Here is an 18,904-nt window from a genome sequence, read left to right as displayed (position 1 = left end):
AATGAATCTAATATTAAATGTGGATATTTTCTGTGTTACTGGATCTATGAATTTTAGTGTAGCTGTTGACGATATTACTAGAGCTTGCCTTAAAAAAATATTCGTGATTTTTTTTGTTATGTTCAATTAGATTAGTAGGAGGCTGCAAAAAAATCCTTCCCATGAGTTAAAGCCAATTTTATTTTTAATGTGATAGCTAGTTGTTGACAGATTCAGAAAAGCTTGATTTTATAACATGCTTTCTCGTGGGGTTTGAAAATAAGAAGTTGAGTTTGGTCTCTAAAAGCGATAATAATGCTTAATTAGAAAAATAGCAAACTTAAACTATTCTAATGGCTTTTAATAAGTATAATAAAACTAAACGATTTTCCGCTTTTTTGGCTGATCACACTGGCTGATTAAAATGGCGGTGCACTTGAGAGAACTTTCTACCCATAAGTTAATGAAATTCGTGTCAAATTAAAAAAAAGAAAAAAAATTTGAATTTCGACATCTTGAATTCAAATTATGTTTTGCAATCACGAGTGTGTGTATGTAGGCGTGTGTGTTTGTGTGTGTGGGGGGGGGGGGTATGTGTGTTTAGGGGGTATGTGTATCTGTGTGTAGGCATATGTGTTTGTTTCTGCGTGCAGGCATGAATGTGTGGGTAGTTGTGTGTTTGTGTGTGTACATGTATATTTATGTGTTTGTGTGTGAAAGTGTTTGTGTGTAGGTGTATGTGTGTGCGCGTGTAGTTGTGTATGTATGCGCGCGTGTGTAGAATATGGATGCAACCTGGAGACGGCTTTCGCTATAGGAGCAGCATCGTGAGGAGCCGGTCGACAGTGATGCTGCAGAGGGTGCTGGCGGGAAAATAAAATGATAGGACACCAAAACAGTCAAATGAAAGCAATAAGCAATCGTGATTGCTCAAAAAAAATTATATATATATATATATATATATATATATATATATATATATATATATATATATATATATATATATATATATATACTTTTCTGTCAGACTTCCAAGTCAATCGTTGGCTGTTTTTTTTTTTTTTATCAGTCACATTTATCCATGAAAGTAAGCCATTTACGCAGTAGGGGAACATGGGGCAAATTGAAATAGTGAAATTTTTTTCTCTGCTTTTAGCTCCACCTATCTGGTATTATTTTAACTACGTTGTACCATATGTAGTCTCTTCCAGTCAGGAAAAAAATACCGCCGAAGATTAAAGCATCTGGTAATACAGGCAATGTTTTAAAAATGATACTCATATTGTAATATTTTGTTGTAAGTAAAAAAATATTCTTGTTACTATAAAACGATAAAGTTATTGTTATTAATATTTTAAATGTTAATTGAGACCTCCAAATATACAGTGCAGTATTAATTTAGATAATATTAAGCTTATTTGTATTTTAAATAAATTGTACAATTAGTCAAGTGCATACGGGACAAAGTGAAATAGTTTGTTTCATTTACTCACTCAATCATTTAATATAAATCACTTATGTTTTCATTTTTTAAATCATTCATTTACATTCCTTCATTTAGCAAATTATTTATTCATTCATTCACTTATTTTCTTATTCATTCATTCTTTTACTCGCTCATTTATTGTTCTTCATATATTAATTGATTTACCCATTTAATTATTTGTTTATTGTTTCATTATATTTTCATTTATTCATTCAACCTTTTATTTACTAATTCTTTTGTTCAAAAATATGTTTTATAATCAAATAGAAAATAATTCCGATAATTATACCGATGAGTTGATGAATCAAATTCAAGTAAAATTACAAGTCAGATCCTGTAGTTTGTTATGCCATCAATCTCGATTCGCACTCTCGTGGATTTTTGTGCTTGAGTACATTTATTCGCAAAAAAGACCTTCTTCACTGTACTTTTGATTGTCAAATTAGAGGAAAGACTTCGTTTTTTAGATCTGCCTGGTCACAGCATGTCTGTTTTTATGGCTATTTTTCCAGTGCAAAGGATATAACTTTTAAAACCATTTGACACGAAAAGATAATAAAAGATTACATTGTCTGTGTTCGAATATTAATGTTCAAATAGACTGCAAGCTGAAAGTGCGTTGTAACATTTTATTACAGATCAATATCATCACGAATTTTAACCGGAATTTGGTGGTTTTTTACTCTGGTACTTTCTTGCTTGTTCATTGCTTCGATGACAGCTCAACTTCAAATGGATAATACTGTGGAATTAAACAGTCCTCAACTTGCCCAGTTGAAATCGTTGTCTCTAGAGTCGATCATGAGGGTAAGAAATTAAATTTTTTCCGCAAGAATATTTTTTAAAATTTATCTAGGTTGAAAAGATTTTGATCTTCTTCATAAGTAATACTGGTAGAAATAGAAGGTTAAATACCTCATTTTGCTAAATTTTTTTGAGTGCACAATAAATAAATTAATTTTTGGGATTGTATATACCCCACATCCTTACTTACACACGTTACAAAAAAAAAAAAAAAAAAAAACCATCTCACGAGTTAAGGGTTAATGCAATATCGATTGCAGCAAGGAAAGTGACACAATTCAAAATTGGGGAAAAACGTACTAACTATTGACTTAAAATTTAAATTTAATGATATTTTTTGCCACAAAATTTATACAAAGTTATCATATATAACTGGTCAATTTGGTACATCATTAAATTTTATATTTAAGAAGAAAATTTTTCGAAGTTTAAGTATGCATTATTAATTTAGACACCAAAAACTAATCAGAAAACATCACATAACTTTTTTTGCGCGTATTGTAATCTTTGAGACTAAATCGCTTAAAACTACTATTTCGTAAAACCTTGATTTTCTGTTTTTTTTTTTTTTTTTGAGTTGTGTCACTTTCTTTGCCGGTGTGCGATAGGTCGAGATAATTTAAGGTTGTAAACACTTTTTGATTACGTGTTTCTTCCTGTTATCTAACAATTCGTAATTGTAACACTTCAATTTTTGGGGGGAGAGGGGAGGGAGCGCACGTCCTTAAGGGGCTCAATGACCCAAAAAAATTGAAAACCAAATTTTGAAAAAAAAAAAAAAAAAACTAGCACTAAAGCCTTGGTTTCCTAGAGCGAACACGCCGATCGTCCTCGTCGATCTTCGCCGAGGGGAAAACTTGATTCTTCTGCGCATGCGCGCCCGAGCTAAACCATCGTGAATGGCCACGCCGGAATCCACTTGACTTTGATTTCAGCGTCACGGCGAGGAGCGACGTCGAAGATCGGCAATTCGCTCCTAGGAAACCAGGGCTTAAAACTTAGTAATGTTGCAAATATACACTACTTGCCTTGGGGAGAGGTCCTACGGATTTTGTTGCAAGGGGGATAAAATGTATAGATTCGGGCCTGAATGTAAGCTCTTTTTATACAATACATGTCTGAGTACATAATTTAATTTACAAATCTTAAATTTATTTACTAAAAACGATACTAATTGATTGAAGCTTTTGGAGAAAACAACCTTGCAGTCTTAATGTTGGTTTGCCAACGATGCAAAAAGAGGGACCGCTATAAATTTATCGTGAGTGGCTCTCTGTGGTTCCGTAGCTCCTAAACGAATGAATCGATTTGGATTTTTTTTGTTTGATTAATGACTTGATCGAGAGTTTTCTTAGTTATAAATCATTTGGGTCATGTTTTTTTTAAAATTTTTAATTTAATATTAGTTCTTGTTCAACCTGCCAGGAACTTTTCATCTATGACTTTGAGACTCAAATCGAACAATAAAACGAAACTAAAATAAGAAATAATAACGTTTAACTGCAGATTACTGCTTGCACGTGCTTCGGGGTTACAAGGAACCCCTTTTTCAATGCAAAAAAAGTGAGTTTATGGACGAAAACACATCCATCAAAAGCCAAAATTTGCACTTTTTTTCATTGAAAAAGGGGTCCTTATAACCCCGAAATACGTGTATGCAGTAATCTGCAATTTTTGTGCAGTTAAACGTTGTTATTTCTTGTTTTACTTTTTTGCATTAAAGGTATTATCAAACTTTAATCAAATCAAATATCTTTCTCTTTTGCCTCAGGAATCACTCGAAAGAGGATGGCCGAAAATAGGAATTGTTTACCCCAGTTATTCGGCATATTTTTTAAAAGTAAGACTATTTGACATATTGATATACAGTTATTTTTCCCATCTAAACAATACCAATGTTGATTGTAATTTTCTTTAATTCCAGAAATCATCGTTTCCAGTTTTTAGGAAATATGCTTCATTTTTGGATGATAATCCTGATGTCAAAGTAAGCACGCCAGAAGAAGGTATTAAAAGAGTAAGGAAGTCTAATGGTGATTTTGTGTTTTTCACTGCATCTCTCAGCAGTGAATATGCTGCACGAAGACAGCCCTGTGATCTCATATCTACGCCAAATGCTGCTTATTATTATACAGGTTACGGGATTGCAACCAAAAGCCGATCTCCATGGAGGTATTATATACAACAACCTCAATCCATAATTTTGTACCTCAAAGCCAGACTAACGTAAGTTACACAATCACAGTTTTTTAGGAGAGCGTAAAAACGTTTGGTGTATTCAGGGACGGATACAGAAAAATCTTTTGGAGGGGGCACGGGAAATTGAATAGCCCAACCATCCCGCTTTCGATGTTTTATGAAAAATTTTTAACTTTTAGGGTTCCTTCAGGTCAATGAATCTACTTCTAAGTACATGAATATTATGCACTAATATACTTTGAATGTGTATGGAAAACATGTTTAACGTTTCAAGCCATTTAAATACTAAACCCAATAAAATGTCACCGAGATGCTAAACAACGAGCGGCTTTACTTAGGAACATTGTCATAATGAGTATAACACGATGGCAAGGTTATCAAATAAACCCACACCTCACTTCAATTTTTTTAATAATTAATTTATAAAAAAATCATAATTTTATAACATTTAAGTTTTACTGAAGCATTCAGAAACGATTTGTGTGAATTTCAAAACAGTTGCTGATTTGTTTTTAAAGCCATGCTACAGTTGAGATAACATATTGATACTACATGCCGTTTCCGTTAAAAAATCAAGGGTTTTCCAAGAAACTACGATATGATTTCTTTCATTTTGCATTTTTTACAAGATGAAAAAGAAATCTATTATTTCGCAAATAGGTTCCTGGATCAAAATAACTCTTTTAGGTACGCCTACACATTTTTATAAAAAAAAAGTTAATTATTGATTCCATCAAAGAAGAATTAGAGGACTAATCGCGATAATACGGTCCCTTGAATTCGAAACCAGTGAGTTAAATGTATTCTGTAACTCTGGACCTCTGACTCCAGTAATACTTCTTTAACAAACAAAAATGCTTTTATTCAAAATATGCTGTGTGTTTTTTGTGTTCTTTTTAATTAACTATGTAAAAAAAAATGCAAAAGAGAGGTAAATTAAAAAGTAATAAATAAAATAGTGAAATTAATTCATCCTTTGGGGGGGGGGGCAGGTGCCCCTGCTCTCCCCCCAATAAAATCCGCTAGTAGGTGTATTCAAAGATGCACATACTCATGCTCTAATGACACTGGCAAAATGTTTTTTTTTCTTCGAATTTTTTTGTGGCTTGATGCGAAATAGGATTCTACATACAATGCAGTATAAACCTGAAAATCGGCATGTTTTGAGCTTAGGTTAGTCTGGCCTTGATTTACACAATTTATCATTATAATTTTTGTCAGGCTAATTTTTGAGGAGGGCAAGAAAAATTCAATGACATAGAAGAATCGAAAATACAGATGGAAATTCCAAAATTTCCACGTGCATGACGTAATTTAAAAACATTATTCAGCTATTTCATCGTTTAAATGTCAATAGTGAATTTTCTGTATTTGCACTGACCACTCGCCCATTTTTCACGCGATATACCTCCTAATTTGACCAAGAAAAGGCTTCACTGAAAGTGTGTTTGTTGCTAAAAAAAAGCAAAAAAATTGTAATGAAACTCGAGTTCGCTGTAAAGAATATGAAGCAGAACTTTTCCTTGAGCCTTTTTATAAGATTTATCATGCTAAGCGTACTTTCTAACGTAATTTGCGAAAATTTAGTACAGATATCTTGTATTGGTTTTTATACATCAAACAATTTGCATATTTTTAAGCGCGCTTCGTTAAGAAAATTGAGCAATCAGAGGGTTAAGAGGCGAATAAGGGACCAGATTTAAAAAAAATTGGACGTTTTTGTTGCTATCCTCTTGGATATGATTTTTAGTATCTAGGAAAAATTTTAACCGATTTAGCTAAGAGCTAATTACGTCATCTTGAGGGTTTTTTAAAAAACCTTATTTGTATCAATATCAATGTGCCCCTTTGAAAGGGGGAACTGTGATAAAGACTCTGTGGCAGTTTGATAAAAGGTGCGGTACATTAATACAGTGATAAAAACAACGCAAGCAAGTGTGTAACAACCTTGGTAAACCTATTTATTAAATACTTTTTGTTAGTTACTCGAAAATAACATTTATTAGAACTCTGAAGTTGCGACGGTTTGCGTAATTAACTTTCTAGAATAGATATCTTTCTTTGTGGTATCACACATTAACTACAAATTGTTAACAAAAAATGACAAGAAAATACGAAAAGAGACTGAGCAAATGACAAGAAACAAATTATCAGAAATGTGCGTCTTGAATAATGATGGTTGAACAAAATTGAATAATAATAGTTATGTATGATAATTTTTACCACCACGAGCCATTGCACGTTATATGAACAGAAATCGACAGAAAATGTCACAGTAGAAGATGTTCTCTCAGTTCCTGTCACAATCAAGGGAGGTGGCAGTTTGCGCATTACATCTGATAAATGAACAGGGTGCTTATTCCAAGCTCGAAATTCACCTTGCGAGATTAGTTCTGATCGTCTCACTAGATGGCGTTTTAGGGAAAATCGCAGTCTCGCAGAATGAATCTCGCAAGTTCCAATTCCAATCTCCAAAAGAAGGGGAAAAAGCGACTTTTCGCGCGTTTGCTTGCGAGCGAAATCTCGACTGCCCCAAAGCAGGTGAGATTATGCGATTTTTGTGATACAATTATGGGAGTTGGTTTTTCTGAAAGGTATTGGCTCGGGGAAAGCGAATTTAGATGTTGCCAATCCCGGAAATAGTTCAGGGAGCGGGGGGGGGGTAAAACTGCACGGGGGGGGGGAGCTAGTGGTTTTCCATTCAATTTGTGATACAATTGCGGGAGTAAGTTTTCTGACAGGTATTTATTTGCAGGAGGATAACGAATCAGGAATTAGGATTTTGCCAACGCCGAAAATGGTGCAGGTGGCAAGGGGGGGGGGGGGGGTCATAACTGTACCGAGGGGGAAGTGGTTTTCCGTTCCATTTTCGTGACGCAAAAACGGGAGTTAGTTTTTTTGAAAGGTATTGGCACGAGGAAATCGAATTAGGATGTGGCCAACCCTAAAAATGGTGCAGGATGCAGAGGGGGGGGGGGGGTTATAACTGCAAACATAAGGTATATATGCAACATTTCTCGCTTTACAACAAGTTTTCAAAGCTTCAAAGGCTTAAACCAACTAATAACAACATTATAATGCACAAACATCCAAATTAAATTGCAGACACGTGTTTCGGAGATATTAAGAGCTCCTTTTTCAATGTAAAAGATGTGAGTTTATGAATAAAAATGCATTCTCGGCTAAGGTTGATTATTTCCAATGATTTCATTTTCTTTTAACCAAATCCATCACTTAGGAAATAAGATGTAGGGGCGGGATCGGGGGCCCCCTATTTTCAAGAGATAATGCATTTGAAAAAATTAAGGGGCTATAAATTTCCTACGCCTTCTTTTTTTTTTTTTTTTTGACAGCTCGACGGCCAGCACAAATGCGTCTAGGGCAAATTATATAAAAAGCGTTCATAATTTTTATTTGTTTTCTATACATTATCCCACTTAAAATTTAGTTATAACACAAAAGTACTAGTAATTGTTTCTGAAAATTGTATGAATTTCATGTTTACACAGAATATTACAATCCCCTGTTTTTGCGTTTTTAGGGGGGGAAGGGTGACACCACAAATTACTGCCCCCCCCGGATGTGACCCATGCTAGGCACGCCACTGACGAAGGTTTTTTTTTCTGCGTTCTTTTGTTGTAAAATACCCTCCCCCTTTTTCCTCTAAATTCTTTAAAATACCCACTGTTATTTCAAAAGAGGGTGTAGAGTTCTTTTCATAAGATTTCAATTGAATTCAATTTGCAAGAAAATTTATTTTTCTTCATTGAAATTTGATAATGATTAACTAATTACAAAACAGTACCGAGGCTGGTAATTCTGGGGAATTGATTCCAAAATTTGATTTTCCATTTCGCTGACATCAAAATTAGCAATATTGTACAAATACTGTATTTGATTATACTGTAAGCATTTGTAAATTGGCTGCTGTATAATATGATGCATTTGAAAGAAAAGAGAATACATCAAAACGCTCCTTTTCATTTCTTCTTCAATTTAGAATCTTTCCCTTTGATATAACTTACTTTAAAGTTCTTTATCAGCTGAAGTGAAACTATGATTAAAAAAATTATTTCCTTTGCCAATATTTTTCAATATATTTACAGAAGCGAAGTTTTTATTTATTTTAAACTGCTCTTGTAACCAAGATTGCTGGTTTAACTTTTTAATCTTGAAAATAAAGATGGAATTGTGTAATCATATGTAGAAGTTGTTTGTTTTAAAAAAAGAAATCTAGAAAAGTACTTTTTTGAAGAACAATTGAAAAACAATACTTAGAAGAAATGGGATCTTGAAAACAGGAATAATGAAGAAATAAATTTTTTTATTTAGCATATACTTATTAAATTATAACTTTTAAAGATAAGAGAGAAAAAACTCTGACTCTCGAAACTGAGATTGTTGTTATAATTACAACTGACAGGGGGGAAGGGAGGGTATCCCCAACAGCCCTTGGTTTTTACATAACCAATCATAATATGGAAGATTATATACTCTGTTATGGTTTGCTCTCATCCCTAAAAAGCTCAATTAGCCCAACAAGTCTTTTACATTTTACATGGGGTGCCCCCCCTAAGAGCAAGGGCCCCCCAAATACCGCGAAGGCTCCCCTCTCCAAAAGCAAGAGCCCCCAAAATGAAAAAACACCCCTAAAAATTTCAATGGTGCAGTCAGCGAAATGACTTAACCCCCTTCCTCCTTGGTGCGCACACCCCTGCATTTTAGTCTTTTATATATTCAATTTGAATGGCAGATTTTTTCATGAAGACTTTCGGGTGCATCTAAACCTTTCGCACTCTGCACTTCATTAAACACGACAACAATAATAACAACATATATTCAATCCACAATTACAGACAATTTATATTTCTTCGTCTGCATTTATGATAGTAAAGGTTTTTTTTTTTTAATATCATGATTATTTTTTAAGGTTATTATTATTACTATTGATTAAAGTTACTAATATCGGTGTTATATTGTAAATCAACTTTTTTTACGTTTAATTTTCAACTTATTTATGTATTGGCTCCCCCCCCCCTCTTCTACAATTGTTTTAGACACTGTAATGTTGAAATATGCATAAAACATGACTTACCTTTTGCCATTTGAGAATGCTTTGAGCACCGGAGCCCTCGGGGTTTAACAGATGGGCGAGTTCGGCCCATTTTTTCTTTTTATCCTCTTTCGTGAATTCCTATGAGAATTTATTCTTATGGACGCTTGGATTTTCTTAAAGAAAATCTAAGATGATTTAAATGTGATTCTTCGTCACACAAAATGTGTACTTTGAAGCAGTTACTTGCAGACCTTTCAGTGATTCTTCAAAGTTCGCGCCTTATCGTACACGGATGAAGCGAAACAAAAACTACGTGCGCTGAAAGAACATTGGTTGGAAGAAGTCACGTGCCTCAGCGCGCCTCTCATGCTACCCGTAACCGGCGAAAAATCCTCTCCCCCCTTCGCGTCTTTTCTCTTAAACTCGCCCGTTCGCCGACAGCTGGGAGATGGGACTTTGGAATAGCAGATTGCGAGATATTTACGTCAGAGCCGATCACGTGACGAGAAATGTCGAAGTCGAAAGGAAAAAAGCTTGGAATGACCTCCCAGATGCCTCATCTGGAACTAAAGGAAAAACAAAGGAAGTTGATCCTGGTTTCCTTCGCAAAAATAGGACACCTGGTACTCATCTCAGTCATCTGAACCTTACTAACGTAATGTATCGTACTCTTCTTTTAAAGGCATTGCATGAGAAGAAAGTCATCAACATTTATCTCGCCTGAGCACGGCTGAACAGCGTCAAGGTCACTGTAAGTCTTAAGAGAGTCTGAAGATGCATATTTAATGTCATCTACGTATCAATGCGCCTCACCATCGAGTGTATCAATGTGCCCCATGAGGTCATTTTGAAAACATAATATTTTGTTAAAAAATCGTACAAGTTAAGAGAAAAAACACATTGAGCAATTAATTAAATTTAACAATGTTCTTACCTGTGCATATAAATGTAGCTGATGAACGCTATTCCGCACCTGCAAAGTGTTTACAAACAAAACGGAGAAAAATTACTCAGTAGTTACATGACCTTGTGGTGTCCTTTTGATAACTTGCTTTCAACTGATGGGCGATGAAACTTTGCTGAGAAGAGTCACCACTAGCACGATCTCTATGTCATTCAATGAACTTCTCACTCGTTTCATTGTCAACATACTGTCAGTGTATCTATGTGCTCAACTCTCCCCTATAGAAATAGTATGATTGTGACATTTGATCTAATTTATAAGTTTTCGTTTGTAAAATAATAACACGAAATCCTATGGAGAAACAAAGGTGTTCTTAAAAATTCGCAAATCATTTGTAACTTTTTTGTTTACAACAGATTTGGAGTTCCTATTCCTATTCAGAGTCACAACTGACTACAACTGTATTAACGTCGAAGACTGCATACTAAGTGCCTTGCCTCGATTATTTTATATACCGATAGATGGCAGCACCATCACCGGATCGAACAGTTAATGAGAATTTGGAACTAGTCCAGGAGCTAATAGCTACCTGGTGCTAGCACCCCCAGAGGTATCGTTTCACTTGGAGGACATTGAGACCACGAGCATATTTAACGTCGCCCAGTCCCCTTTAATGACGACAGTGGGTCTTCGACCATCGAGGTTCGAACCCAGGACCCTCCGGCCCCGAATCCGACACTCTATCGATCGGGCTACCACGGCCCAGATTTGGAGTTAATTATTCAACAAATCTTAATCGGTTACGATTATGATTTCAAGCATTAAAAAAATAGATTATAATTACGATTGCATTTATAATCCTCTGTAGAGTAGTAATTAATATTACATCAATGATTAGAGTTAGCGAAAATGTAATCGGCTATGATTAACATATGCCGATTACGGTTTTGATTACGATTACAGACAAAAAATTATTACATGCATAAATATTATTTACAAGCCAGGAGCTAATTCCACTAAAACGTAATTGGTTAAGATTAGAAAGTGAAAAAAGTAGGCAGTAAATTGTTGGCATGTTTTTGCTTTTTAAAATCGTAACAAAGAATGCTAATCATTAGATCTGGAATAAAATGTGTATATCTACTCTGCATAATTTAAGCTGTGATATAGGCAATACTATCAAGGAAACTGAAATAAATAGAATGGGAAAAAGTGCTTTTTGAATAAAAACGAAGCAAAAAGTTTAAGTATGTGAAACGTAAAAAAAAAAAAAAAAACACTTGTTGTTTGAAAACGCTTGTGGTGTTGCCGGTGACGTCATCTACCGGCATTCAGAAACGCTGCGGTAGCTGTTTGAAAGTCGACCCGGTTGCAACCGCTCGCACCGCCGTCTCGACGTGGTTAGCGAGCTCGCATCTTACTTTTCATCCAATCCGGTCACGTTTCAAGTTTTACACTCTCTTTAATCGTAACCTACAAAACTATCAGGTCACGGAGGTTACGATTCGATTGGACTTTCGTTTGCTGCTGAACTAAAACTACTGCGCTGTAACCATAAGCGTTCGGAAACACAGCTGTTCTACTGAGATAACCAGAAAGTACCAGTTACGTCATAACCGCAGCCTGACTAACCACGCGGTGTAACCTTCAGAGGGTGTAACTGATGGATTGTTTCCGAACGCAGCCTAAGTACTATACTTGTAACCCCAGTAGCAGAAAATGTGGCTTTTCTTGTTAGCGAAAGAAAAAATTTTGAGAAAACTTACAGATACATATAGATATAGAAATAAAAGTATAATTTTCTTTTTGCAGAGCAAAGGTTAATACTGCTTTACACACTATTAAGGTTCGAGGTGAGCTTGGTCATTTGCATCGAAAATGGTGGATTGACTCCAATGAATGCAAAACATCAACGGTAAGTGAAAAGTTACTCAACTTTCATATTTTTGATTGTTTATGCTTAAAAGGCGGAAGCCAATTTCCAACTGATCATTTAATATTTATGCCTTATATGACGAATTACTTAATGCAATGCTTCAGTTATGAGGCTTTTGTTTAAAGAGCTATGCATCGGCATGATTTTTTCGCTTTATTGGTTTTGCAACTTTTTTTTTTAAATCAAAGAAATATGGACCTCCCCCCCCCTAACCCCCAGCATCTTTTAATTACGAGATTGAGCCCGAAGCAAGTTTGGAAGTGGCAGCAATCTTTTATCATGGCAGACAGGCACTAGCATCATGGGCGCCCATATAGGGGGGTAAGTGGAGGCTCAAGCGCCCCCTAGAAGTTAGAGTTTCCTTGCTTTCAGTACTTTTTTCTAAGCAAAAATGTAAAAACTTCTCCAGCCATTAATGAATAAGTTATTAAAAATGTCAAGTTTTAAATTCTAATCTGTACTGAATCGGCTGAAATTTTTTTTTTTTTTTTTTTTGATTTAGAACGAGTCTGTATTTCATCTTTGTTCCGGTAAAACACTTTTGAAACAATCTTGTACCTCTATCTTTTTTTTTTTTTTTTTTTTTACAGATCTCAGTATTTTTATTTTTCCTATCGGGATATTAAAGTAATAAGTTCAGACAGAAAGTTTTATGACTTTCGTTGCTCATAATATTTGGTGTTCTATTTTAAAAGCATCGATACTAATCTGAATCTGGTAAGTGAAAAAAAAAGGAAGCATATCAAACAATTACATACATCTTTCAATCTTATTTTCATCATTGAATTAAGGACTTTTTAAATATGCTTTTCTGTTTATAGGTACGAAGCACTATCCATGGAAATTTGATTTCGTTTTCTGGACTGTTTTGCATTCTAACAGCTGGCCTTTTGATTTTGTTAGTGGTTTTTGCAATACAATATTCAAGAAAAACTCATCACAAGGAGTCGAGAAGGCAACAGGTATTTAAAACATAAGCTAGAATTTTGTTCAAGTGGAAATGTGACTATTTTGAGTATATTAAGACGCTTCAAAATAAACCACATTATTTAGGAATAAATAACCGCAAGTAGACGTTAGTAATTATCCGAATCTAAATCATAGTTTAAAAGTTTACTCGTATTTCTCGGCTTAGGAAGGGTTCTTTTTAGCATCTTTTTAAAGTCTTGTCCTTTGAAAATTGCTTTCATTTATTTTGCCGTATATCTCAACCTGAAATAATACTAATGAAATGTCATCATAATGTAACTGATTTTTATGAGAATTTCTCAATGTCCCACTGAACCCCATGCCTTGTCCCAATGTGCTCCCACATGGGGTATAGTGGGACAATTTAAGAACCTTTCGAAAACCATTTTTTTAAAAATGGAATCTATATAAATAAAACGAAGAATATATGTGTGTGTATGTTCCCTATACAAATCCGCAGTTTACGTCGGATCTCGACCTAATTTGGCAGGGAGGTACTTGGGCACCCGAGAAGGAACGTAGGGGGGGGGGGGGGGTCGAACGTCAAAAAAAGTACCGAACCGTTCGAAATTTAATTTTAGGGCCCAAAAATGGCATTAAATGGCTCGTTCTACGTGAAATAACTATCTCATCAGTTCGATTTTAACGTCATTCGAGAGCCCACGAAAAAATACCCACAGATGGTTCATTCACTTCCTTCGAATTTAAAAAAAAAAAATCTGTAAAATCACCGGCAAAAAACTTAAAAGCAATTTTAAGCCTAATGGAACTCGATTTTCATATCGGGAAAATTATCGTTTGCGCGATCTCATTTTAAATTAGCGTTCAGAAGGTTACTTTTTTCTCGGCTGTGACTAAATAAAATCTTGTTTTCGTTTTGAGGTAAAAATTTCCCCTTTTGATAATTATTTGGCGATTTATCTTTTTTTAAAAGCTTTTCTTTGTATTTATGGAGGCTTGTGTTTCATTTATTCGGGAATTTTTGATTTGCTGTTTTCTTTCTTTAAGAATGATTATTTTGAAGGAAAATTTTACAGTAATTTTTTTCCTTTAATTAAAACCCGATTGTTGAAACATACGTCATTTGACATAACTTATTTTCGAAGTACACCGTGCAAAGCCGGGCAATGCAGCTAGTATATAAGGAAAATTATGAAAAAAAGAATTTCATTGACAGCTAAAGAGTTTTATATAATCATGTTCTGCATTTAAGATTTCTTTAAAAGTAAAATTGAATTAGAACAAAAGAAATGACAACTGTCCCACTGTGCCTCACTTTCTCCAATACGTAAACAGATTTGAAACGATAATACACCGCTTACTCGTTTTAATACGATCACTACAAAAATAATTATTCTGTTTGTAATTTCCCAAGACCCAAAATACTTACTTTAGAAGTATGCATTTCTATGTTTGTACAATCATTTGATTTACTATGTTTTTTTTTTCCCTGAAGCTTTCCTTTGAAGATATGAATCTCGGACAAGCCTTACCCTTACCTCATCCGGAACTTCTGGCAGAGCCACCTGTAGTGGTAAGAATGTTGCATAAATTTATGCATGCAATTCAATGTAATTTTGTTCCCTGACAAATAACACAGCAATCCGCTCATAAACAAATTTTTCTGAGAATATTTAAAAAAATTTTTAATACTACTGATCTTTGAAGTTTTTAAAAATTTAGAAATAGAAAAATTAATCTGCTACGAATTTTTACTAAAAAAGATAACTCTCGAAAGAAGTGGTTTAAGTGCTTATACTTTTTCCAATTCCTTTTTTAATGATTGCTGTAGTTGTCTGTAAGCAGGTTTTAGTAATCAATAGTTTGTATTTAATTTTACATTTTTTAAAGACAATCCAATCTCCATGGCTAGCCACGGAGATTGTATATATTCCATTTTAAGGTATATTTTCGATATACTATAAAAAAATACTAATTTTATCTATTACTTTCTTCTTAATTGGCTGTATTCCAGTTTAATACTGTGCATAGTTTGTAGCAAAGATCGTACATTCTTATTGTTTGCAATAACCTTATTTAGTTACAGTATGTGAAGGAAAAGGTTATAGCCTTTTGAAGTGTAATGCTTTTGTTGCATGACACTTGAAACAAAAACACGGAATTAAAAACATTTATATGGCAACGACTGCAAAAACGAAGACCTTAATTGTTGACTAAGATAATCTTTTGTAACACTAATGAGTGACAAGTGCTAGAGTTAAAGGTAGTAGTGATAATACGAATACTTTGAAATTTGTACATTAGGAGGTAACAGGAATTTAAAACGGACTTGAAATATGTATTGATCATTTTTGGTTCAAACTGGTGTTACATAATTTCTAATCCCATTTTTTCCCAAACACTTCATGAACCGCTTATTTATATGAATTATAAGTTTCACACTTAATCCGTTTTTTCTTTGTTTTATAGCTACATCTCCCAGAGTATGAAAAACGAACTCTTCTATAAAGCTGAAAAGGATCTTCTAAAGGGCTTCAAAAGATGTTAATTTTTTGTTGCTACTAAATCGAGCTTTCGTAAAAAATTTAACAAAATAAATATTTTAGCTATATGAAACCAGTTTAATTATTTTAGTTTTTCTAAAAAGTAGTAATATCAATAATTACGATATTTTAGTTGCATGTGTTTGTTAACCTGAACAATATATGTGCTCATGTTTGGGGTACTAGGCCCTGTGGTCTAGCCATCCAAGAGCTCAAACATGTAGCAGAATGGCAACTCATTGAAATGGAGGAGACAAACTGCCCATTGCACAGACAGAAACCTACAAGGGTTTTAGAACGAAAACTAGATCAAACTAAATAATATTGAACTATAATCACTACTAACAGATGCAGACTGATATAACAATATAGCGAGATAGTTGGTGTGGTCGAGAAGGAAGGCCGGGAGCGCCTCAGCTTGGCGAGTGATGTTGTCTGGATTGCAGTCCGACGTTTGCTCACGATAGTTTCTTAGGCTTTGCGCGACTGGGAAACATTGACTGGACCTGGCATTTCTTTCCTATCTCATTTTCAGTTCGACTGAAAAAATACTTCACCTATTACATTTAAATACTGATCAAACACCAAAAACGCGTTAAAATGTAAGTTTTTCGTTATTTTGGGGCTTATGCGCGACCGCAAGATATTTACTGATCGAAACCAAAATTAAACGTAATGTTTTGAGGCTCTATTTAAAGACGTTACAAACTATTACATTAAGTTAACATCTAATTTTTCTTTTAATTTCAAAAATGAAATTGTTTTTTATATTTTGTCAAACTTTGGGGCCTATGCGCGACCGGAAGATGTCAATCGGTTTCAATAATTCTTTTTTTCCTTTTTTGTTTTTTATAATTTGCAACTTTTCCGTGCTATTACAACTTCGAAATAAAAAAAAAAAGTCTTTTCGGCCCACCCTAATGTACAGACCGCCATCTTTCTTTGGTAAATCTATAGTAGCTTCCTTTGATAACTTTCATGTAACACATATCAAAACAAGTTTATTTAAGCGAAATATGCCAAGAACTAAATAATGATTGCAAATTTCGTATCTGAAAATACAATTTATTATTTCACTTAAAAATGTTCAAAAAGCATGAAAAGATAAGTTTATTTCCAAATTGGTATATCACACAATATAGGTCAGCCTCTCATCTTCGGCTGCAAAATTGAAATTATAAAAATGCACAAAACACTAAACTAAAATGTTTAAAAATGGAAATAAGGAATAAATAAAAATGAAATACAATAAAAGTGAAAAAAATAAAAATCATTAGGCACATTTTAAGTTCTCAGCACCGTTTTAAAAAGGAAGTTTTGTCAAAAGATGTGAAAAAAAATGTAATCCTGCTATTATAAATTTGAAATTAAATATGCACTATAACTTAAGTAAATAAGTAATAAAATAATTTAGATGATTTTACAGCTCTAAAAAAATTTAATGTTAAAAAATAAATGTTTACTCCCTAGACGATATATATACACATTATCGAATCACTAGACGACTCTTCAAAACCTGTTATTTCTTAAGTAAAAATAAAATCTTTCATGCACTACGCATCTGAATTCAGAATAGTCTCCAAATTCTGCATAAATAAGTGCAATATTTATAGCCATTACTGTATAAAATATTGTTAAACGCTGAACCATAAGGTAATAGAAATGGTAAAGAATATAATCTATCTTCTAAAACCAAAATTTAACTGAAATTCACAGCAAGTTCGTCCATAAAAAAAGCACGAGATATAAACCTCAACTCAACGAAGAATTTAAAATCAATTCAATAAAGAACTAAATGAGACGGTAAAAATGTTCTCTCCTGATAAAACTAAACAGGCCTCAAACAAAAGAGAAATTATAACTTAATTTGCGACTTATTTTGAACAAAATTTAAAATCAAAATGAATGCATAAATGCTATTACTCTTAAAATTACAAAATGAATGCTATCATTGCTCCCAACTTTCTCAGATTGTGCAACATGTGATTCTTATGTTCTTAAAAGAAACTCACAATTATATCACATTTCAGAAATACAATTTCTGTTTAGGGAATATGCCTCTTCCCCAAATCTGATTATCAGACAATTTTTTTTCCCAGTTCAGTCGACTGCAGTGCTGGAATCTTACACAGTAAAACCATACGAGTCTCCAGTAAAAAATGCCAAAAAGCTGTGTCCACAGGCCAGGATCAACTCACTCAAGATGAGCTAAATAATGTGGCTCTAGTACATAACTATTTTCTGCTTTTCATTTTTCATGTTCTGCATGTTTTCACACGATACTTTCTGTGTTCAATGGAGCTTCTTCAGCCATGCATGTCCCATCATGCATTTGGGATTTACTGGCACTATGACCTAAACCAGCAACACTTTTCTGCGGAAAATTACTTGTTACACTAGACAAACTCTTCTTATACATAATTCTATGCTCTTCTAAAGCTGGTCCCCATTCTGGAGTTGGTCTCAAGCATGTTAAGAGCCTCTGAAAATCAAACAAAAAATCATGATTTAGAGAAAAGCCAAACATTAACACTTATTTAAACCTATTATTTTAGTCTCTTCAACAATGATAGTTTTTAACGAAGTCAACCAATAGGTTCATTTCAATCGCACACGAATTTGTAAAATCTATTTGTAAAATCACACGCATTGTAAAATCTAATTAAATGGCAAATCATATCTGTTTCTTGGAGCCTGTATTTCAATCGATTAATACTGCAGTCAACTTTTTTTAAGATCGGAAAAAGAGTGAAGTTATGGAAAATTATGTATACTATTTCGGGACGAGAGTAGGACACTGCATGTTTAAGTTTAAATGTATACAGTGGTAAAATACTTTTTCTTGTTTCAGCAATTAGAGATTTCCTTTAAAATCCAATGACTACAATGTTTTAAAGAAATAATGTGTATAGATCTTTAAAAATGCATCAAAATTTCCCGATTATATAAAGTACAGGTCAGCTAACCATTTTTAATAACCAGCTTACGTTATAAGTAAAACTCTAGACTAGGAATTCTGAGTAGTGATCACTGGCCACCAAAGTCACAAAACACGGTAGCCACTTGA

At 33.9% G+C, this 18,904-nt stretch overlaps 2 protein-coding genes across 2 annotated transcripts in view; one reads left to right on the top strand and one right to left on the bottom strand.

The window, feature by feature from the left end:
- Positions 1 to 15,880, top strand: part of LOC129231589 (glutamate receptor 1-like) — a 44,582-nt gene extending 28,702 nt beyond the window's left edge. The window contains exons 10-16 of the mRNA XM_054865948.1: positions 2,104 to 2,272; positions 4,041 to 4,109; positions 4,194 to 4,441; positions 12,241 to 12,343; positions 13,186 to 13,326; positions 14,790 to 14,867; positions 15,764 to 15,880. Of these exons, the coding sequence (XP_054721923.1) occupies positions 2,104 to 2,272; positions 4,041 to 4,109; positions 4,194 to 4,441; positions 12,241 to 12,343; positions 13,186 to 13,326; positions 14,790 to 14,867; positions 15,764 to 15,802 (847 nt within the window). The 3' untranslated portion in view covers positions 15,803 to 15,880. The remainder of the gene's footprint in view (positions 1 to 2,103; positions 2,273 to 4,040; positions 4,110 to 4,193; positions 4,442 to 12,240; positions 12,344 to 13,185; positions 13,327 to 14,789; positions 14,868 to 15,763) is intronic.
- A 1,001-nt stretch (positions 15,881 to 16,881) lies between these two features.
- The window catches only part of LOC129231293 (sodium-dependent proline transporter-like), a 79,749-nt gene continuing 77,726 nt past the window's right edge, over positions 16,882 to 18,904 (bottom strand). The window contains exon 13 of the mRNA XM_054865581.1: positions 16,882 to 18,319. Coding sequence (XP_054721556.1) covers positions 18,110 to 18,319 — 210 coding nt within the window. The 3' untranslated portion in view covers positions 16,882 to 18,109. The remainder of the gene's footprint in view (positions 18,320 to 18,904) is intronic.

Source organism: Uloborus diversus, chromosome 10 (assembly GCF_026930045.1).
Source record: "Uloborus diversus isolate 005 chromosome 10, Udiv.v.3.1, whole genome shotgun sequence".
In the NCBI taxonomy this organism is placed as follows: Eukaryota; Metazoa; Arthropoda; class Arachnida; order Araneae; family Uloboridae; genus Uloborus; species Uloborus diversus.
The sequence above is the reverse complement of the archived record's forward strand: the minus strand, read 5'-3'. Positions and strand labels throughout refer to the sequence as shown.